This window comes from Taudactylus pleione, unplaced genomic scaffold (genome assembly GCF_031769625.1).
Source record: "Taudactylus pleione unplaced genomic scaffold, aTauple2 ptg000230l, whole genome shotgun sequence".
Taxonomy (NCBI): Eukaryota; Metazoa; Chordata; class Amphibia; order Anura; family Myobatrachidae; genus Taudactylus; species Taudactylus pleione.
The window spans coordinates 4,239,298-4,263,166 of NW_028284632.1; the positions used below are offsets into that span (position 1 = coordinate 4,239,298).

The following is a 23,869-nucleotide window of genomic DNA, read 5'->3' on the forward strand; positions in this document are numbered from 1 at the left end:
TCAGTAGCACATCTTGCTTTTTCTAATCACATCTTAGGAACTGTTTCTCTTCAGTTTCAACAACAATTGTGTCCACAAAACAGCTCATTGTAGCTGCCGCAGGGCATGGTATGTTTCCGTGACTGAGGGTGGCATTATATTTGTGATGATAAGACATGAATACAAAGAGAGCCGGCAGATGAGAATCATCACTATTCACTGCCCACGGACTGTGCGGCTGCTCTGTACTGTACCTCCTGCTGTTTGTCATTGGAAATACAGAACTAGTTACAGTATGTTCTGGCAGGTAGGATAGGAACACAGGCTAAATATTTCTGTTAATTCAGTGTTTGCCAGCGACGTTACCCCTCCACCCTGCAGAACACAGCAGATTTTGCTATACTTTCCTGTTTGCAGCTGCACAAATGTAAATGCCTATATGAAAAATATATTGGGTCAGATGTACTAAAGGAAAAATGCGGTATAAAACCCTGTTTTCGGGGGTTTTACCGCATTTCCATATGTACTAAGCCCTGGCCACCCTTTTTTCGTCACGGAGGGTAACATCAGAAAAACCTGGCGTTACCCTATAGAAGCCTATGGGCTTCTCACCGCACCCCGCTCCCGTCGGTTCACCGCCGCCCCGCTGTCACCCAGCGCTGGCCCCCACTCAACTGCACTCCATTGTTGCCAGCCCGCGCTCCTCCTGGGTCCTCCGTCTCCTCCTAATCTTCCTCCGGGTGCAGGGAGGGGGAGGAGGAGCCCGGAGCTTCCTGCACAGGTGACCAGCAGGACGCGCCCGCGGCTTTCCCACGGAGACCCCGTCACCCGGCGTCGGCTATTTTGCAAGGGGCAGCTCTTATCGCCAGAGCTGTCCTTTGCGATATGTTACTACATATGGATTAGTAATGTTGCGGTGACTGGCGGAATGGTCACCGCAACCTAAGTACATCCCGCCCAAAAGTAAAGTATGTTGTATAATAGATGGGTTCCCAACCTTTATTCAGTCTGAGGCCCCCGAACATGCTTCAAAATAATCTTGTTAATATTTCGCTTCATGGAGGCTGGCATTTTACTTAAACACACTACTGTTATTATCTCCCATGTAATTCCCAGCCCTTTCCCTCATCGTGTACCATCCTTCTTCCTCATCCTTTTCTTGGCACACTCTCCTGTCCCATTCTCTTTCCCCATCCACCATTCAGACTCTTTCTTCCCCACGCATTCCACTGCCTCCCGCTCCTCCATGTTGTCCTGTTTGCCAACTCTAGGCTTGCAAATGGCTGCGTAGCACTATAAATTCCATACGAGTGAACAATCACGCCAGTATACACAGGAGTGAAGGCAAAGCTCACCGTTTATTAACATGACATTAACATGACATCATGTGACAAGACTCTGACCCTATAAACTATTAGAGTATACAATTAACACCATGCTGGAGATCCGGGCACTGTCAGTGGAGTATGACGTGCAAGCAGATGTGCTGGGTACAGTAGTCCTCCAGACAGATTACTATGCCAGGATACAATATACTTGGCCAAGGTACATGTGGTGTTGAATATGTAATGCAGATGGTGGTGCCGGATTGTGGTTAGTCCCCACGTGGTACAGCTTAGCCGGATTTGTTGGATTTATTGAATCATGCAGAACAACAAGTAGCATAAGACACAGGGATGTCACAGGTGTAACAGTGGTATATGTGTGTGTATGTGTGTGTGTGTGTGTGTGTGTGTGTATATATATATATATATATATATATCGGGTGTTGCTGGGCATTATAGTGCATCGGGCGTGATAGCTGTAAATACACTGGCAGATGGTAGCACTATTGCCCCTCACTATAGCAGTGGTGATACAACATACTTGCAGTGTCCAGTATGGGCTCTGTATGGCTCTTCGGCTGCTGAGTCTCTTGGGTCCATCCGTTCTCATGGAACACCAGGAAGGAAAGATGCATTTAGACGTGCAGTGGCGCTGGTCGAAGGTCGATCCTCGTTGACTGAGCTCTGGCGGATCCTAGTGACCGCCAGGTCAGCTTACCTTGCAGGGTAGTGGAGTGGCTGCAGCGCAGGATTGCTCTCCTTCTAACCAAAATCACATTAACAATAAACTGCTACAGAAACAGCGTGGAGAGGAAAGCTGGTAGGTCAGAGGATGACCTGTAACGACAGCTTGGCCACCACTAAATGGACCTTTTACCTTGCTCAGTGGGAGGAAGTTTGCTGGATAATATCCTCTGTAATATACCACTACAATATGTGATATGTCTAGCTCAAGCAGCAGGGAAGTATACTTTAAAATGCTGTCACTAGAGAGGTATGATCACTTGCAGGTGGGGAATGGAAAGGAGGGGGGGGTTGGCAATGGCTGTGTGTAATTTAGCAGAATATCCCAAATTATAGAAATCCTTACCAGTCCTAGATTAAGCATGGCGGCACTCGTATTGGACATGCCTTCTGCCTTTTTACCATAGATCAGTTTCCCAAACTCCATCATTACAGTCCAGGTTTTAATGATATTCATGCTTGAGACCAGATGGTTAAATCTAATTGACTGAGGTACTAATTAAGTCACCTGTGCTCAAGCATGGATATCCTTAAAACCTGGACTGTATTGGTGGAGTTTGGGAACTCTGCCCTAGTACTACAACAGGATGGCTTCCATAACTGCTTAAATAAATGGATTAGGGATGTGCGGTTCAGTTCTCCAATAATCCAAATCCACCCAAATTTCATGAATCCGCACAGATCCGAGTCGCGGTTCTGATCTTCTCATTGTTCAGAATTCGGATTTTAAATCCGAATTATGGGTTTTGGATCTCAAAAATAACATTATTTTAGCTATTTTTAAAAACTTTTTATTATTTTTTTTATTTTTTTGAAAAAGCCAGATCCAAAACCAAATCCCTTGAGCGTGGTATGGCAAACCCAAAACCAAAATGGGGAGATGAACCCAGATCCAAAACCAAAACACGGTGTCAGCGCATGATTTTTTTTTTGCTACCTTTTCATGTGCTGGGCCAATCCTTGGTGGAGTATTAAAAGGCCACTTACATGATTCACTTTGTGTCCCAACCCAGCACTAAATATATATATATTGTGATATAGTCGGGGTAGGGGGTCCCTCTCCTGGGGTAGATGGACACCTCCTGACACACAGCAGCCAGGAAACAGCACTCCAGTCCAGGGTTTTCGTACAAGCTGGTCGGAACCATTATTATTGTGCAATATAAACAACAAAATAAACAAAACATGAAAATAAATCCTAGCCCGTCTGAGCACTAACTAGACAGGTTATTCCCTCTCTACAAGTGGCAGGGCCTACTGCCTTACCACAAACACTGCACTTCCAAATAATAGTGTCTCTGAACAAACCTCAGTGTCTGTTCTCCCCCAGGGTATGTGAGACACTGAACCAAAACCTAACACAGCTTATCTGAGCCACTTCCAGGTGCAACTACTAATCAGCCTGCTCTCAGACTGAAAGGTGAAACACCTGAAATGGCCTGTGGATGGAGTCCTCCCTTCTCTTCTCACATCCACACCCCTAGGACCCATTATCCGGCTTTTACCAAAAGCCGACACTTCTGTTCTGTTTGGCATAACAGACTTTTCCTGGGGTTTTTTAAAACACATATGATAGGAATCTGGGACACACATATATGCCATCCCAGACTTCTCCAGTGCTTCTACCACAATATATATATATATATATATATATATAAATAATATGGAGCCAGTCTAAATGCATGCTTTGAAATGAGGGTGCAAAGTTTCATTATACCCCCAACACTCAGAATGATTCCTGACCCACAACCCAGTGCAAGTTGCCAATGCAGTAAATCTACCTAAATATCCTTTACATTTATTAACTCTTTTCTTGGTGGAGTCTCAAGGGCTTGTAGTTTGAATGATCTGAAGTATAAACAGAAGAAGCTATTGTTCTGGCTGTATGTTTACTGGGACCTCCGGGATTAGATGAGTGACTGGCTTCCACAGCTGAAGGGAAAGGTTAGGATTCTCTGATTTAGCATGAATCGCTGGCATTGTTGGGAGCAACAGACACGATGCTTAATTAGAATATAGTGATTGTGTGAGGCGGTGTAATTAAACCAGGGGGATTATACACCTTGTTGTTTTCCGTTCATTAATGCTCATTTAAACCAGTTTCACTTAAAAGTGAAGGGTCCTGGAGGCTTGTGAATAATTGTATCCAGCGGAAAGGGTCACTTTTCAGAGGCACAGTAGGGTTTAATGCATAAACAAAACAGCAGGGACAATAAACACAGGCTGTAATCCTTCTATAATATATCTGGATAAGTAGATTTCAGGGTCCATATGGGGAAAATTGGGCCAATTTGTTGAGCACACGCACACATGTACAGCTAAAGGATTGGTCTAAGCAGAGTGAAAGGGCTTATCAGGGCAGACAAACAGCTGTGCTTTAATATTTTAACTGCACCACTGCCAAGAGAGCTTATTCCACTTTCCCCAGAGTGTTTGTGATGGTCAGGGCATTCTAGAGATGAAAAATATCTTCCATTAATAATAATTCAACTATTGTTCAAATGATAACTGTATATATGAACTGGTTTTTGTAATTGTAAGGTCAGTGAGCGAGGGCAGGTAATCTAAATATCTTTTGTTAGGTTCTGTCATCCTGTGGCCTTTTATCACCCAAGAAGGGTCTGGGAATATCAAAGGTTATTGCATGAAGAGCTAGATATTAGGGAACCTGTGGCACCTTTGTTTTCCACGGGTGGAGGCAGCAGAGAGGTGTATGGTATAATGGGCAGAGTGATACAATATTCATTGTATTATATTCAGCTCTGCCCTCACTACATCAGGACCTAGGGATCTGTACGATCGCAGTCCTGACGCTAGTGCAGTATCAGTCAGGGTGATAGTCACAACTCTGAGCTCGTCAGGGTCAAATCAGGGCTACCTATTGTGATCCCTGACAGTAATCATTTCGAAAGTACAGGGCCTTATTTACCAGGCACAAATCTGATGAGGTGCCCACTTTAATGGCCATACCGTGCCACTCCCCGCAGCCTATTGTAATGTTGGCACCTCTAAACATCTCCCAGTTGACTGCAGTGTTCACTCACAACCCACTGTAATAACCGGACTCCTCGACCTCTCCTAGACCATTGTATATAATACTCTCCAAGCTCACTGTCATGTTCTGACAACTCCTATTACACTGTAGTGTCCCCACCTCTCCACTGCTTCTAGCGGGATGTCAATACAGACATCGGAATCCTGGCAATGAAATATTGACGCCTATCTTAATCCCGACGCTGGAATGCCAAATGACGCCAGACCAAACGAGGTAAGTCCAAGGCACCCTTAGCATTAGCCGCAAGGAGGGAGGGTTAAGTTTAGGGGGGTTAGATTTGGGGAGGGAGGTTAGGCACCCTTAGGGGGGAGGGTTAGGTACCCCCCTGGGAGGGTTAGGGATCGGTAAGAAGGGGTTAGGATTAGGCTCCCCCGGGAGGAGGTTAGGCACTTGGGGGGAAGGTTAGGGTTAGGCACCAATAAGGGAGTGTTAGGGGGGGGTAGCGAGTACTTACCTGCCCTGTCGGGATCTTCTCCCTTCGGGCTGCCGGCGTTGGGATATGAAACGGCTATTCAGCCGCCGGGACTTCATACCTATTCCCTTCTAACCCACTGTAATATCCCCAACTCACATCCCACTGTTTAATTAACACCCAGCCCAGTGTAATTTCCCGCACCTTAAAGCCAATTTTAATATCCTTATCCCTTGAACCCTCTCAGCCCACAGTAATATCCCCACCCCTCCCAGGCCAGTGTAACATCCACACCCATCCCAGACCTATAATAATATATTATAATATTCTCCTTGCTCCAAGCCAAATGGAATATCACCACCCTTCCCAGTCACCTGTAATATCCCTACTCTTCTAACTCCTGTGTAATATCCTGACCTCTTCACACTGCCTAGCCCAGTTTAATATCCCCAACCCTCCACTACCTCCATTCTTTTCAGACTACAGTAATATCCCCAGGGCTGCTGAGAGGGGGATGGCGCTGTAGGTCCCCAGGAGCAAGGCATAACCAGACCCCCCTGCAATATCACGCTCATGCTTCCCCTAGTGTGCTTTGTTGTGGTTCACACCATAGTAATGTATACAACAAATGGGGTATAGCCATGCCTTCCTCCAACACGCGGGACTGCCCAAAGTCTCAGAACCTATGGTGTTGATAGGTGTCAGCGGTGTTGCGATGGAGGTCAGTCCACAATGCAGATAAGTTAGCCAGAGATAACGGCACATGGCAGATAACTTTGCTAGAGATAACGGCAAACGGCCGAAAACTTAGCCAGAGATAACGGCACACGGCAGATAACTTAGCCAGAGATAACATCACATGGCAGATAACTTAGCCAGAGATAACAGCACATGGCAGATAACTTAGCCAGAGATAACGGCACACGGCAGATAACTTAGCCAGAGATAACATCACATGGCAGATAACTTAGCCAGAGATAACAGCACACGGCAGATAACTTAGCCAGAGATAACAGCACACGGCAGATAACTTAGCCAGAGATAACATCACATGGCAGATAACTTAGCCAGAGATAACAGCACATGGAAGATAACTTAGCCAGAGATAACAGCACATGGCAGATAACGGCACATGGCAGATAACTTAATGCAGATGGTGTGCAAAGATGGAGTAGCACACATCTGTATATAAATAGTGGTGACAGTGGCCCTCTAATTCTGTGGAATCCAAACTGCTTCGAACACCGGGGATCCAAGTCCACCCGGATGCTGTTCGGGTGTTCCCCGCCTGACTCGGATCCCACTTTGAGGCTGAATGGCGGCCTCCTAACGTCGGATCTTCGCGAGACAATCCAACATCAGGGCCCCATGAGTGTAGGGCAGACCGCAGCGAGAGCAGCGGCAGCTGTGTGTCTGTTATATCAGCCAATGACAGTCAGACAGATTCTCATTGGCTGCTGCGTCCCCGGAGGGAGCCGACTGGAGCTCACTCATAAGCTCCGCCTTCCGGCTCCTCCCGCTGCGGGTGATGGGAGAGACAACATCATGATGTCTCTCCCATAGTGGTGCATAGAGGAGCAGATGGCTGCAATCACAGCAGGAGCTTTAGGTAATTTTTTTTTTCTTTGTGTTAAGTGGTGCTACTGGGGACACTACCACTGGGGGAACACTACTGGGGGCACAACTACTGGGGGCACTACTACAGGGCTGAAGCTAGGATATCTGTCACCTGGTGCAAGGTAGCAATTTTGCGCCCCCTCCCTTCCCATACCTAGATTTTGGCCTTGCTCCTCCATATGGCAGTGCACTAGTCAAACGTCCCTGGTATAGAGACCTATATTATTCCACACACAATAATGCCCATTACACATTATGCCACACACTATAATGCCTATTACCAAAGTGCCACTTACATATTTGCCCGACACCATTGTATGCCCCACAGTAAGACTTCTAATTACTTTAAAATTACCTGCTCGTTATCGGGGGTTTCATGCTCGTTGCCAGGGGGTTTCATGCTCGTTGCCAGGGGGTTTCACGCTCGTTGCCAGGGGGATTCATGCTCCTTGCCAGGGGCATTCATGCTCGTTGCCAGGGGGTTTATGCTCATTGCCAGGGGGTTTCATGCTCATTGCCAGGGGGTTTCACGGGAGAAGATGCAGCTTTCAGCATCTTCTCCCGGCACTTGCGCTGGCCTAACAGACACTAGAGGTCCAGTAAGGACCACTATCATCTGTCTCCTCCTTGGCGGCGGCCATTTTTGGATGGCCATTTGTTGACTCTCCAGCCCCCAAGCCACCGTGAGTCATCCATTTTTCACCCCCTGCATTCCGGCACCCGGTGCATGTGCACCTCTAGCCCCCTCCTAGTTGCGGCCCTGACTACTAATGGGGACATACTACTAGGGACATTACTACTGGGGGCACTACTACGGGGGGCATACTACTAGGAACACTACTACTGGGGGCATACTACTAGGGGCACCTCTACTGAGGGCATTGTGTAAGGCACACCACTGCTGGGGGCATTGTGTAAGGGACACTATTGCTGTGGGCATTGTATAAGGGGCACTACTACTGTGGGCATTGTATAAGGGCATTGCATACTACTAGGGACACTACTACTGGGGGCATACTACTAGGGGCATACTACTGAGGGCATTGTGTAAGGGACACCACTACTGGGGGCATTGTGTAAGGGACACTATTGCTGTGGGCATTGTATAAGGGGCACTACTACTGTGGACTTTGTGTACAAGGGTAACTAATGTGGACATTGTATAAAAGGGGCCCTACTGTGGGCATTGTGTAAACGGGGCACTACTGTGTGTCGTAACATAAATAAGAGACACTGCTTTATGGTGTAATGTGAATTAGAGGTACTATGTGCGATGTAATGTGAATAAGATTGTGCACTGTGACTCCTTGGGCTGTATCCCACTGTGTAAACAAGTACTGTGACTCTGCTGGCCGTACCCCACTAGGTGGGTGGGAGGGCCCAGGGACAATTCCATCTTGCACTACCGTTTATTTCTGCCACTGCTGTGTGGCAATGTTTCATAGATGTGTCTTAAACTGTGGTGTCTGTGCCACTGCACCGCTGCTCTGACGCTTGGTAACCAGTCAGCTCACTGCAACCTTTGGCCAATAATGGTGAAAACAATATTATAAGCTGGGAGGTGGTCTAAATTGACTGTAAATGACTGGAAATTAATGTTATTGAGGTTAAAAATACTCTAGGAAGAAAAAAAAAACAATGTACAGTATGTGGTTATAGCTTTTTTTTGGAAATTTTTGTAAAAATCTAAATCCAAAGCCAGTCACCGCAGATTGAAAGCCGGACGACGAATAGAACCAGATCCAAATCCAGCAAAAGTAGTCCGGCGCACATCCCTACCCTCTAACAGTAAGCAGTGGTGACTCAGTAGAGTTTGTAGTGCCTCCACTATGTAACGTAGTCTCCAGTGCAGCAAAACACTCAGGAGCACGTCTGTTTGCAGTGGAGAACGGAGAGGACGTGCGGAGAAGCCGCTCTTGTGCAGTAGCACACTTGGGTCGGAGTTCGCACTGTCATGTTAGTGCACCTCCGTTTCAGGCACAGAGTCCTGGACCCAGCAGTGAGGGAGAGACGGCGCGGAACTCACTCTCCTCCTAACAGCTCTCAATATCCCTAGCCTTCCACTATCCTCATTCTGCTCAGTCCATTATAATATGCCCAAATGCAGTAGAGACACTGTTGTTTTTGCAGAATCCAGTGTATCATAGAGTTCCCACATGTCTCATAAGTAATTCCACCTTTCCTTTCAGCCAGGTAAGACCTCCTTAGTGAGCAAAGATTTGATTATCCACAAAATAATCCACATATTGACATTTGGCGGACCGTATGAGTATCTTGTTCGGAAGTGATCCTCTAAAGCTTGCATGAGTCACAATCCCTTTATAAAGGGGTTGTCATATTTGAGCAGACCTCTCTATTAAGTGACCATGCAAAGGTGTACATAGTGGAATGCCCTTCCCAGGGTGTCACTCCGCATTGTCGGAGAGAAGTAGCTGTGGCCCTTTTACGTGGAGTACTACAGAGCATACTATACTGGGGGATACTATGAACCCCTATAAACTGGCTCTTTGGCTCTGAGCAAAACTCCAAACCACTGAAAAAAAACCACACACACACACATATATATTGTGATATAGTCGGGGTAGGGGGTCCCTCTCCTGGGGTAGATGGACACCTCCTTACACACAGCAGCCAGGAAACAGCACACCAGTCCAGAGTTTTCGTGCAAGCTGGTCGGAACCAGTTTTATTGTGCAATATACACAACAAAATAAACAAAACATGAAAATAAATCCTAGCCCGTCTGGACACTAACTAGACAGGTTATTCCCTCTCTACAAGTGGCAGGGCCTACTGCCTTACCACAAACACAGCACTTCCAAATAACACAGTCTCTGAACAAACCTCAATGTCTGTTCTCCCCCAGGGTATGTGAGACACTGAACCAAAATCTTACACAGCTTATCTGAGCCACTTCCAGGTGCAACTACTAATCAGCCTGCTCTCAGACTGAAAGGCCCAACACCTGGAATGGCCTGTGGATGGAGCCCTCCCTTCTCTTCTCACATCCATACCCCTAGGAGCCATTATCCGGCTTTTACCAAAAGCTGACACTTCTGGTCTGTTTGGCATAACAGACTTTTCCTGGGGTTTTTAAAACACATATGATAGGAATCTGGGACACACATATATGCCATCCCAGACTTCTCCAGTGCTTCTACCACAATATATTTTGGTATTGTCATAGCGACCATTTATATTTCTGTTTATATTTCTGATGAAGAGGCCATGGTGTATGTGGTATGAGCATAGTTTGGCATTTGCAGGGTGTGACCTACTATATGGTGTCCCCATTTGTGGCTTATTTGTTGATTTTTTTAAATCGACACTTATTACAGTTTGGACTCCATAAATAACATATTTCAATTATAACTTTAAACCATGCTTGTTCAAATAATAAAGCTTTGTTTTAAACTTTTCATTTTTATTTCCATCTGTTGTTACCAGTGGTGGAATTCCCGCTGTCATACAATTACCACTGTGATACTTGTTAAATAGGTTTCTCCATGCAAACACATGGGGAAGCTGTTGTCCTTTCTTAAATCAGCCCCTAATGTGGCATCCTTATATGTAGGAGAGCAGTATTATTTCAATATTTTTCTGTAACACAATAATGTGAGATGTGTGCTGGATCTATATTGGGTGCAATAGCTTTCAGACTGCGTTTGTCATACATAAGTCTGTTGTTAGTCTGGAATAACAACTGGCTGTATTAATTGGTTATGTCATTAGTTCTAGCTTGACGATCCTTGGGCTGCCGGCAGCCAGTTCGGCACTGCGGGGAGTGTATCGCGGCAGAGGCAGGCAGTGCTGGGGGCATGGCGCTGCAGTCGTACTGTCATGGGCCTGCTAGAAAATGCCGCAATTACCAGCATTGTGAGGCAGGGCCACAATGATGCTATTCAATGTGAATTGCTTAACTTGGGAAGTGAGGTTCTCGGAGGCGGGCAGTAGGCGAGTATGTATTAGTACTTAGCACAAAATGGCTGCCTCCACATTGTGCTGTTCACAGGGGCTTATCAAAAGATTAAGGGGCCTATTTATCAATTAATATATGCAGGTGTTTTTAGAAATATTAAGGATCCCCAGGATTTACCATGGACGGACCACAGCAGATATCTGCTACGGACTCTCCATTTTCGACCACAAAGCAGCCGCCATAGGTTACTATGAGGGCTGCTATGCAGTCAGATTTTTACCAAGCTTTGGAATGCAAAGCATTCCTGAATTGGGGATTTTTCCCGGGAAAGGATCCTCCGGATCCCTCTCCACATCCCCTCACTGACGCAAGTGCCAGTCGACGGCGGCACCTGCACTGTACATGCTGTGGAGTTGAGCCAGGAAGCAGAGTGATAGTGTATGTCTGTCTCACTGTCACAGCCTAATGGTAAATTTGCATGAAAATATAAATTTTCACAAGGCAAATTTAGGGGAAAAATATTTATCACATGCGCATTAAAAATGCTAACTTGTGATAAATATGGCCCATAGAGGTAGATTTACTACAGTTTCTAAAAAGGAAACGAAAAGGTGTTGCCCATGGCAACCAATCAGAATATAGATATCCTTTATCTAGTACAGTCTACAGTCTAGATCACAGGTTCTCTAACTCGGTCCTCAGGACCCCAAACAGTGCATGTTTTCCAGGTCTCCTCACAGAATCAAAAGTGAAATAATTAGCTCCACCTGCAGATCTTTTAAAATGTGTCAGTGAGTAATGACTACACCTGTGCACCTGCTTGGTGACCTGGAAAAGGTGACCTGTGTGGGGTCCTGAGGAACGAGTTTGAGAACCACTGGTCTAGATCACAGGTTCTCTAACTCGGTCCTCAGGATCCCAAACAGTGCATGTTTTCCAGGTCTCTTCACAGACTCACAAGTGAAATAATTAGCTCCACCTGTGAATCTGTTAAAATGTGTCACTGAGTAGTGAATACACCTGTGCTCCTGCTAAGCAACCTGGAAAATTGAACTGTGTGGGGTTTTGAGAACCACTGGTCTAGAGTTTGAGAACCACTGGTCTAGATGATAGCTAGATTCTGATTGGTTGGTCTGGGCAATACCTTCACTCTACCTTATTTAGACTTTTAGTAAATCTATCCCATATTTACATTTATAAAATATACTCTTCCTTTTAAAAAATCAATTCACACAACATACAATGAAATTTTTACAGATAAAACATTACATTAAAAATAAGTAATTTCAGATTAAAGGCTAATTACATGGGGGCTTATATCTCCCCATGTCACTCTTTTAATAATTATAATATGCCATCTTCCACCTACATTTGTGTATTATATATTTGCAGAACGCTTGGTTTAGCTGTCATAATAGTAGACTATTTTTATCTGACACAAAGTATAGGTTCAACTGAAAGTGTCCATTAAGGGCTCCGTAGCGGCCATACGCCTTGGACAGTGTCCTGTGGAGTGCTTACAGAAATATAATTTTGCTACAATTATCCTGTCGGGCAGTTAGTAATCAGAGTGTACAGTTAGCAGCAGCCCTGCATTGTATTTCCCAGAGCACAACAGCAGCCCACATCTCTCCTCTCAGCATGTCCTTGTTGCACTACCGGGAGCAGCGTATTTCTACATGCGCGGCACAGGCATAAATACACATTATGGTTTTACCATTTCACTTTGTAAAATCACAGAGAATATTAGATTTTTGTTTGAAAAAGGCCACTATAAATAGAATCAGCAGGAATGTCGGACCGCAGAAGGAGAATACAAAATTAGATATGAAATTAGTGTGGTTTTCTTTGTACAATAACTACAAAGAGTAATACTCTGCGGATTTTTTTTTTTATCTGACTGTTCATATTTATCTGTTTATATTTACAAAGGAAACTTATTTGTATGCCTTTGTGGAAAAATAAATTAGTGTGTGTGTATATATATATATAGACGGAACCGAGTAGAACCGAGCCTGCACATCCCTAATATATATATATATATATATATATATATATATATGTATATACAGTATATATATATATGTACATACCAAGTGATGCCATTGGAATGGTTTTTGTATGTACTGGCCCGCTTTAAAATAGAGGTTTTGTGATTGGAGGGTACCTGCATTTTTTGAATTTGTTCTATTTGTGGTGTGCTGCTTCATGTGTGTGTGTGTGTGTGTGTGTGTGTGTGTGTATGTATATATATATATATATATATATATATACTGTATGTGTGTGTTTCTATATATATATATACACACACCATCTGGCACATCCGGCAAATGATACTGAAAGACTGGGGCGTGCCGCGAAGTCAGGCCCCCGTGACTTGCGACATGCTCCCGTGAAACATAGCCACACCCCTTTTGTGGCGAGGCCATGCCCCTTTTTCAGGCACGCGCACAGGGGGACTGCCAGCCCCAGTCCATCCCTGTATGTATGTATATGTATATATACGAGGTCTGTCTAAAAAGTTCGGTGAATGGTCTGATATATCTGTATGCAGCGCTTGCAACAAGGTCGCTCATGCGTGGTGACCTGCATGGACATGTCTACCTGCCTACAATCGGGGTTTGCTCGAGGCCGCCGCCGCACTGCCATTGCATTCATTTCAACAGAGTGTCCCGAGCAGTGTGCGTCAAACTGCATTGGAGCAATGACACAATATTAAGTTCTGCGTCAAATTGAGTAAATCGGCGACGGAGACGCACAAAATGTTGGTGAAAGTGTAAAGACAGGATGCTGTGAGTAGAAAATGTGTGTATGATTGGTTTGCATGCGTCCGCAGTGGCAATGAATCAGTGGAAGACGAGCTCCATTGCTGTTCGACGCACACTGCTTGGGACACTCTGTTGAAATTAAGGCAATGGCAGTGCGGTGGCGGCCTCAGGCAAACCCCGACTGGGGGCAGGTCCAGACATGTCCATGCATGTCAGCGCGCATGAGCGACCTTGTTGCAAGTGTTGCATACAGATATCTCAAACCATTCACCAAACTGTTTAGACAGACCTCGTATAGATATATATATATATATATATATTATATATACAGGAGAATGGTGGCATTCCAGGTTAAGAAATTAAACTCACAGCAGCGTTAAAGTTTCAGCGCCTTATTGCGACTTCGTCTGGATCAGTCATACACAATATATGAACAAAAAACACTCACCTCTAAATAGCCCGGCCTCCATGTTTGCTGGATGCTGCTTCCTGGCCCCCAGTCCTTCAAGGGGTAGTCACGTCAGCAATATGCACGCCATTACCAAGTTAACTGGCTATCTCAACAAGCTATGAATAATAAAAACCATATAACTGGCAGACCCCCACCCCCGAGGTGACCCGAGGGTGGTTAAATCAGGAGGCTGGGGACCCCCACTCCCCCAGCCCTCTTCCGTCACTGAAAGGATGCCGGGCGCATGCGCACAGCATCCATTCAGAGTCTCCGGCACAGCTGTGGCAGTGGGGGTCCCCAACCTCCTGATTTAACCACCCTCGGGTCACCTCGGCCCACGGGTGGAACAGCGGGACAGTAATGTTCTGCTGAAATCAGGATGTGGGGGAGGGGTGCGCCCTCTATGGTTGGCGCCCCTGTGCAACCGCTCAGGTCAAACACCCCTAGAGCCGTCCCTGCTGACCAGCACACCAGCCTGTCTCTGGACTGTGTGACATTGGAGTAGTAAGCTATGTGAAATGGCACATGAGTGACTGCTGACATGCTGGGTAGGAGTACCTTTAGAACTTTATTGAATGCAGTGCATCCTGCAGGATGCTTCTATCAGGATTTGGGACTGACGAAGGGAAGAGCAGCACGTCACCCAGCTGGCACTGCCATGGGAACTGCCTAGGCCGGTTGGAGCTGCATGCTCAGCAGCCGTGGCTGCAGTCAGTGTAGTGCACGTTCGGGAGTGCAGAGGGTGGGGTGGGCTGTTACCGGCCAGTGGTGGGGGGTGGCGGCTGATACCGGCCAGCAGCTGCAGTGTAAGTTATGGGGGGGCCCGGCGGCTGTTTTTTTCCGTCTACAGCAGCAAGCCCATGCAAAGAGACTGCCCTGCTGGCAATGCCTCATGGGATTTGTAGTTTATTTTTTACTGCTCAGAGTCTGAGCAGTAAACAAGGTGCAACAATTCCCATGCTACTCCTCATCCTTGTCTGGACAGCTGGGTGCCTCGGGCTGACAGCTTACTGTATGTGGCTGCCACGGCCAGGTTCTGGCTGGCGCCTGTAGCTCACCCCGTGACAGGCCTCTGCTCTGTAGCCAGTCCTGCAGCACTCCGGCACCCTGGGCACGTGCCCCCCCCTATAGTTGCGGCCCTGCTGTAGTGCCTTACTTATAATCATGTACTCCTTATAGTCTGGCTCAGATGGGTATTCTGGCCCCATATGTATTCGGATGCAATTGGTCAACATACTGTAGATAATCAGCAAGTGCCAAGGGCATGAATATGAGGTAAGTAAATACACTCAGCCTGCCAGGTCTTTTTAGTCTACACACACACTTCCCTGCCAGCACTCATGTAACACACACACTAACCCTGCCAGCACTCATACACACACACTCCCCCTGCCAACACAACACACTCCCCCTGCCAGCACTCATCACACACACACAAATCCTGCCAGCACTCATACACACACACTCCCTCTGCCAACACACACACACTCCCCCTGACAGCACTCACACACACCCTGCCAGCACTCATACACACACACTAATCCTGCCAACACTCATACACACACTCCCTCTGCCAACACACACACACTCCCCCTGACAGCACTCTCACACACCCTGCCAGCACTCATACACACACACACACACATTAACCCTGCCAGCACTCATACACACAATCTAAACCTGGCAGCACACACAGACTAACCATGCCAGCACTCATACACACTCTAACCCTGCCAGCACTCATACACACAGTCTAAACCTGCCAGCACACACACACACACACACACACTAACCATGCCAGCACTCATACACACTCTAACCCTGCCAGCACTCATACACACACACTAATCCTGCCAACACTCATACACACACTCCCTCTGCCAACACACACACTCCCCCTGACAGCACTCACACACACCCTGCCAGCACTCATACACACACACTAATCCTGCCAACACTCATACACACACTCCCTCTGCCAACACACACACTCCCCCTGACAGCACTCTCACACACCCTGCCAGCACTCATACACACACACACACACACACACACACACACACACACACACACACACACATTAACCCTGCCAGCACTCATACACACAATCTAAACCTGGCAGCACACACAGACTAACCATGCCAGCACTCATACACACTCTAACCCTGCCAGCACTCATACACACAGTCTAAACCTGCCAACACACACACACACACACACACACACACTAACCATGCCAGCACTCATACACACTCTAACCCTGCCAGCACTCAAACATAAACACACAGACTAGCCCTTCCAGCATTCATATACACACACACACACACACACACACACTAACCGTTAGCACACACAGACACACACTAACCCTGAGTGCACTCATACATGTACTGTCACTAACCTGTCAGCACTCATATAAACACAGTCACCCACCCACCCACCCATTCTTTCTCCTCAACAAAAAGGCATAACAGACACCGAGGGCCGAAGTAAGGGCCACATGGGCCTGGGGCTGAAAATGTTCAAGGACCTATACTGAGAAGAGGAGGAGCTGTGACCAGTGCTGTGTGTGTGACCAGAGCCAAGTGCTTGTGTACACCCCAATACACTATCAGCCCCACTGTCTCCCTAAATACATTAAAATAGAAAAAAAATCATAATTTTGTAAGAAAACTACAAAAACAAATTGAATACTTGTGATTTATAGCTGACTGTGACCAGCTAGGCAGCTGGTGGTCAGCATGCTAATGATGGGCCTATTTTCATGTGGAGGCCTGGAGCTGTATCTCCATCCACCCCATTGTTAATCTAGCCCCACAGACACCTTACCTGGTTCCATTCAGCTGCAGCAGCAGTTCCTAGTGTTGCATAGGGGGGCGGAGCTTCCTATGTGAGTAACAGGCTGGGGGAGATCCGGAGGCTTGCGGGAACTGAAAGAGGCATCCCTTTTTTTTTTATGGATTCAGCGGCGCCCTCTAGTGGCCGGCGCCCTGACTGATATGAGGCGTAGTCTAATGTCTGTGAGGGGAAGCTGTGGCCTACCTGCTCTGGCTGGGTGGTAAATTAGAATGAAATCGAGAACATTACACACATTACCCTACTTTTTTGAACCACCCTCGTGTGTGTGTGCCTGCATATATATCTCATATACATATATATATATATATATATATATATATATATATATATATATATTAGGGGTGTGCACCGGCCACTTTTCGTGTTTTGTGTTTTGGTTTTGGATCTGGATCTTTCTTCGTGTTTTGGATCTGGATTGGTTTTGCCAAAACCACCCTTCCGTGTTTTGGGTTCTGGGTTTTGTGTTTTGGATCTGTATTTTTTTTAAAAAAAGCATAAAAACAGCTAAAATCACAGAATTTGTGTGTTTTTCTGCTCCTATGCTATTATTAACCTCAATAACCTTAATTTTCACTAATTTCCAGTCTATTCTGAACACCTCACACCTCACAATAGTGTTTTTATATCCAAAAGGTTGCACCGAGGTAGCTGGATGACTATGCTAAGAGATACGAGTGGGCGGCACAAACACATGGTCCATCTAGGAGTGACACTGCAGTGGCAGACAGGATGGCAGTTTGAAAAACTAGGCCCCAAACAGTGCATAATTCAAAGAAAAAAAAGAGGTGCAAGATGGAATTGTCCTTGGGCCCTCCCACCCACCCTTATGTTGTATAAACAGGACATGCACACTTTAACAAACCAAACATTTCAGCGCCAGGGTCTGCCACACGACTGTGGCTGAAATGATTGGTTCGTTTGGGCCCCCACAAAACAAGCTGGCAATTAATCTGTCCCTGCACAAACTGGCTCTACGGAGGCAAGATGTCGTCCTCATCCTCCTCATCCACCGATTCCTCACCCTCTTCAGTGTTATGTACATCCTCATCCTCACAGAGTATTAATTCGTCCCCACTGGAATCCACAACCACAGGTCCCTCTGTACGTTCTGGAGGCTGGTCTCCCTGGAAGAGTTGATAATTCATTTTATGAACATCATCTTCTCCACATTTTGTGGAAGCAACCTCCTACGCCTTTCGCTGACAAGGTTCCCGGCTGCACTAAACACTCTTTCGGAGTACACACTGGAGGGGGGGCAACTCAGGTAAAATAGAGCCAGTTTGTACAGGTACGGACTGTCTGACATGCCTACTTGGATGCTGTCACCGATGTAATCCTTTAACAGACAGACGCACGCTTGTCGCTGCTGCTTTAAGGATGCAGGTGCGGCTACAGCCCACACATTTCACAAAGACAGAAAAAAAATAATTTTTTTATTGTTTGTGGAGCGCACTTTGAGGGTTACACCACCCTTTAACAGACAGACGCACGCTTGTCGCTGCTGCTTTGAGGATGCAAGTGCGGCTACAGCCCACACAATTCACAAAGACAGAAAAAAAAAGAAGAATATTTTTATTGTTTGTGGAGCGCACTTTGAGGGTTACACCACCCTTTAACAGACAGACGCACGCTTGTCGCTGCTGCTTTGAGGATGCAAGTGCGGCTACAGCCCACACAATTCACAAAGACAGAAAAAAAAAGAAGAATATTTTTATTGTTTGTGGAGCGCACTTTGAGGGTTACACCACCCTTTAACAGACAGACGCACGCTTGTCGCTGCTGCTTTGAGGATGCAAGTGCGGCTACAGCCCACACAATTCACAAAGACAGAAAAAAAAAGAAGAATTTTTTTATTGTTTGTGGAGCGCACTTTGAGGGTTACACCACCCTTTAACAGACAGACGCACGCTTGTCGCTGCTGCTTTGAGGATGCAGGTGGAATCTAGACGGGATTTGGAACCGGGGACACACTACCTCCATCAATTGTCTAAATCCCACTGCACTAATGGTGGATACCGGACGCACGTCTAACACCAACATAGCAGTCAAGGCCTCAGTTATACGTTTTGCTTCAGGATGACTGCTGTCGTACTTCATCCTCATCGCTAGGGACTGTTGGAGGGTCAATTGTTTAGTAAAAGTAGTGGTGTTCCTACTTCCTCTCTGGGATGATGAACAACTCCCAGCAGCAGCAACAGCACTAGGAGGAAGTGGTTCTTGATCTTTCCCTATTTTATTTTTATCGGAGAAAGTTTGGTCCTCCATTTATGTTATATTGATATATACGTGCGGCTAAGGCGCACACAAACACAGAAAATATTTTTTTTATTTTTGCTGGAGAGTAGTGCACTTTGTGGGTTACACCACCCTTTAAGAAATGAGCCAGCCGGCTCTTTACTTATGGGATACAGGCGCACGCTTGGCGCTGCTCCTTTGTTGATGCACGTGCAGCCACAGTGCACACAATTCACAAACACAGAAAATATTTTTTTATTTGGTTTGGAGTGTACTTTGGGGGTTACAGCACCCTTTAACGGTCAAGCCAGCCGGCCCTTTACTTATGACACAGGTGCACGCTTGGCACTACTTTGTTGATGCACGTGCGGCTACTGCGCACACAATTCACAAACACAGAAAATATTTTTTTATTTGGTTTGGAGTGTACTTTGGGGGTTACAGCACCCTTTAACGGTCAAGCCAGCCGGCCCTTTACTTATGACACAGGCGCACGCTTGGCACTACTTTGTTGATGCACGTGCGGCTACTACACACACAATTCACAAACACAGAAAATATTTTTTTATTTGGTTTGGACTGGAGTGTACTTTGGGGGTTACAGCACCCTTTAACGGTCAAGCCAGCCGGCCCTTTACTTATGACACAGGCGCACGCTTGGCACTACTTTGTTGATGCACGTGCGGTTACTGCGCACACAATTCACAAACACAGAAAATATTTTTTTATTTGGTTTGGAGTGTACTTTGGGGGTTACAGCACCCTTTAACGGTCAAGCCAGTTGGCCCTTTACTTATGACACAGGCGCACGCTTGGCACTACTTTGTTGATGCACGTGCGGCTACTGCGCACACAATTCACAAACACAGAAAATATTTTTTTGTTTGGTTTGGGCTGGAGTGTACTTTGGGGGTTACAGCACCCTTTAACGGTCAAGCCAGCCGGCCCTTTACTTATGACACAGGCGCACGCTTGGCACTACTTTGTTGATGCACGTGCGGGTACTGCGCAGACAATTCACAAACACAGAAAATATTTTTTTATTTGCTTTGGACTGGAGTGTACTTTGGGGGTTACAGCACCCTTTAGCGGTCAAGCCAGCCGGCCCTTTACTTAGGACACAGGCGCACGCTTGGCACTACTTTGTTGATGCATGTGCGGCTACTGCGCACACAATTCACAAACACAGAAAATATTTTTTTATTTGGTTTGGACTGGAGTGTACTTTGGGGGTTACAGCACCCTTTAACGGTCAAGCCAGCCGGCCCTTTACTTATGACACAGGCGCACGCTTGGCACTACTTTGTTGATGCACATGCGGCTACTGCGCACACAATTCACAAACACAGAAAATAATTTTTTTATTTGGTTTGGACTGGAGTGTACTTTGGGGGTTACAGCACCCTTTAACGGTCAAGCCAGCCGGCCCTTTACTTATGACACAGGCGCACGCTTGGCACTACTTTGTTGATGCACGTGCGGCTACTGCGCACACAATTCACAAACACAGAAAAAATATTATTTTTTTAGCACTTGGGGGGAGCACCCCTGATGGACAGAGCACCCCCTGGACAACACTACAGCACCCCTTTAGGACTGGGACACTGCACAGGACATTGGAGTGGACACAGCCCCTATGGAGAACTGACTGCACAACACAGTCCAGCCAGCCCCTATGAACTTTGAAGTAGTGGACACAGCCCCTATTAACAACAGCAGCACAGCACAACACAGCCAGCCCCTATGGACTTTGAAGTAGTGGACACAGCCCCTATGGACAACAGCAGCACAGCGTAGCACAGCACAACACTACTCTGCACTACACTACACTACACATCCCAGCCAGCCCTAACTCCCACCCTCCCTCTTCACTGTCCACAGCCGAGTGAGAAAATGGCGCCGACGCGGGTACCTTATATAGGATCCAAAACCCGCGAGACCCGGAAGGCGGGATGATGACGTTTTGCCTCGATTTCAGATCCGAGTCAGGCGGGAAAAGTCGAGCCTGACTCGGATCTGCCTCGGATCGGGGGGGCTCGGGGGGGTACCCTAATATATATATGGGGAGTTTTAGGGTTAGTCTGCGGGGTGTTAGGGTTAGGCTGTGGGAAGGTGGGTTAGAATTAGAAGGAGGGTTATGATTAGGTTATTTACCTAATCTTGTTGGGATGCTGCTCCCCCCACACAGCCTAACCCTAACTCTCCACTCCCCCGCAGCCTAACCCTAAACCCCCTTTCCTAGTGCCTAATCCTAACCCTCCTCCTAAAGTCAGTGGTCGGAATTCTGGAGCCGGGATTCCAACTGCTGTCTGGATTCCAGTGCCAGTATTCTGACCGCCGGCATTCAACTGATATATAATTATATATGTATATACAGTCCCTTTCCTACCCCCCAGCAGCCTAACCCTAAACCCCCCTTCCTAGTGCCTAACCCTAACCCTAAAGTCAGTGGTCGGGAATCTGGAGCCGGGATTCCAACTGCTGTCTGGATTCCAGTGCCAGTATTATGACCGCCAGCATTCCAACCGATATATATGTATATACAGTCCCTTTCCTACCATATGTGCAATGCTGTTCCTCCCCTCTTGTGCTACCTCCTTCCCAAACAGAGATTACCAACCGTATTTGCGGCTGTATCTGCATGCAAAATGCTACGTTACAGTGTCAGTGGCTGTGACACTGTAACGTAGCATTTCGCATGCAGATACACCCGCAGTCGCACACAGAATATAGGTTTTCCACATATCATTTTAATCACTCTGCGAAACAGACACATTTTTAGGGAAAAAATGGCACGAAAAGACACTCAGCACTACCAAGACACTCCACTGCATGGCACGACTATAAAGGCTGTTTAACGCTCAAGGAGGCTAGATGTATGTGGACACATCTGTACTGCTGACTACAACGTTCTGTGGGCCTGATTCAGAGCCGGGCGCTATTTGCGCTCGCTCGTTCAGAAATAGGGGCCGGCTATTTAAATTGAGCGCTCGCTCTTTGCGGTCTGTTGACGCCTCTATGTCTGAGCGAGCGAACTAAATATGCGCTCGCTATTTTGTAAAGACGCCCCCTGGCCGCTCGCATCCTACATCATCTCCGCTATTTATTAGATTAATCGAGTACATCGGAAGGCGTCTGAACTGCTCGCAGTGCTTGTGGTTGGATTTTCCTACCGCAATCATGCGAACAGTTCAGGCTAAGAGACAACCAAGTGACGTATCCGATGACGCTGCTTTAATTATGCACACCCTTAAAACGCCCGTTTTGACCGTTTGGCACGCCTGCGTTCGGATCACCACTCCCCGTTTTCAAGCACCTTCCCCTGTTACCACCCACAAACGCCTCATCCTGTCACTCAAATTAGCAGGCACTCGCTATTTTGCGAGCACTCGATTTCCAACCGCACTGACTGATTGGCGCATGTGCATTATGACCCATATGCATGCGCAGATGTGCGAACATCGCTCGGAGCGAACGAGCAGCCGCTTACGAGCGGCTCTGAATCAGGCCCTGTGTGTGTTCAGAAGCACCACAATAATTGCACTATTTTCATTGTATAATTCATGGTACAGTAGTTTATTAAAGTTGAAGTATAAATAATGGACGATGGCTATCACCTGTAATGAAACTCTAATGTGTTTTTCGAATTGCTAATTGTGTTATACACTGCATAATATTTAACATATACTTGTCACTTACATAAAGTAAGAACCCAAGTTCATAAGTGTTAAGTCTTCTCATTTCTCTAGGAACTATTAATATCACTTAAGCAGTTCATGACCAGTATTCAGGATGTATTGGCTTCTAGTGACTATTGTTAGCCTACAGTGACTCTTGTTAGCCTTCATCACACTAAATGTCTGCCCCCACTATGCTATGCAAAGTAGCACATATTAACGTTATTTGTGAATTGTGGTCAAAACATAGATTCTTACTCCTCATAGGCTGTTTCTTGTTTATCAAAGCAGGGAGAAGTCACCAGCTGTCTCCAGAGGAAGTCAAAGGGGTACCGCAGTATCAAGTGAAACGCGTAAGGCAGCAACAAGCAACTTCAAGTCTACCTAATCTACACAGAACAAAGCATTGTTTCTATAGGCTGCCCAAAGTTCTATTACATTTACATATTTCTGCACTGTTCGGTTTTCATTGTATGTTTGTTTGTATTGCTAAATAAAAAGAACTGTTTTGAAAATGGCCACGTATTTCTTCTGTTTAAAATTTTAGACTGCTTGGTATACAAGTGCTCAAGTGTTCAACTATTGCAAAGGTATTTTTCTTAAATATTATGTAAAGGAAAATAGATTTTCAGTTTTAAACATATTGTTTCCATTAAATCTGTTAGGGTCAAATATACGTCTATAGAACTTCTCTCAGCTATATAAATAGCATTTGTGCGCAGGCACAATTGGAACCTATGATGACTGCACAAAAACAAATGAAAAGTCAATCTTTACACTCAATATAGAGAAACGTTATATTTCTCTATATTTTGGGCTTTCTTTGGCT

General features: G+C 46.2%; 1 protein-coding gene across 1 annotated transcript in view; it reads left to right on the forward strand.

Moving 5' to 3' along the window:
- Positions 1 to 23,468, forward strand: part of AGBL4 (AGBL carboxypeptidase 4) — a 2,679,639-nt gene extending 2,656,171 nt beyond the window's left edge. Inside the window, exon 13 of the mRNA XM_088479301.1 lies at positions 23,329 to 23,468. Within this exon, the coding sequence (XP_088335427.1) occupies positions 23,329 to 23,428 (100 nt within the window). The 3' untranslated portion in view covers positions 23,429 to 23,468. The remainder of the gene's footprint in view (positions 1 to 23,328) is intronic.
- The last annotated feature ends 401 nt before the right edge of the window (positions 23,469 to 23,869 follow it).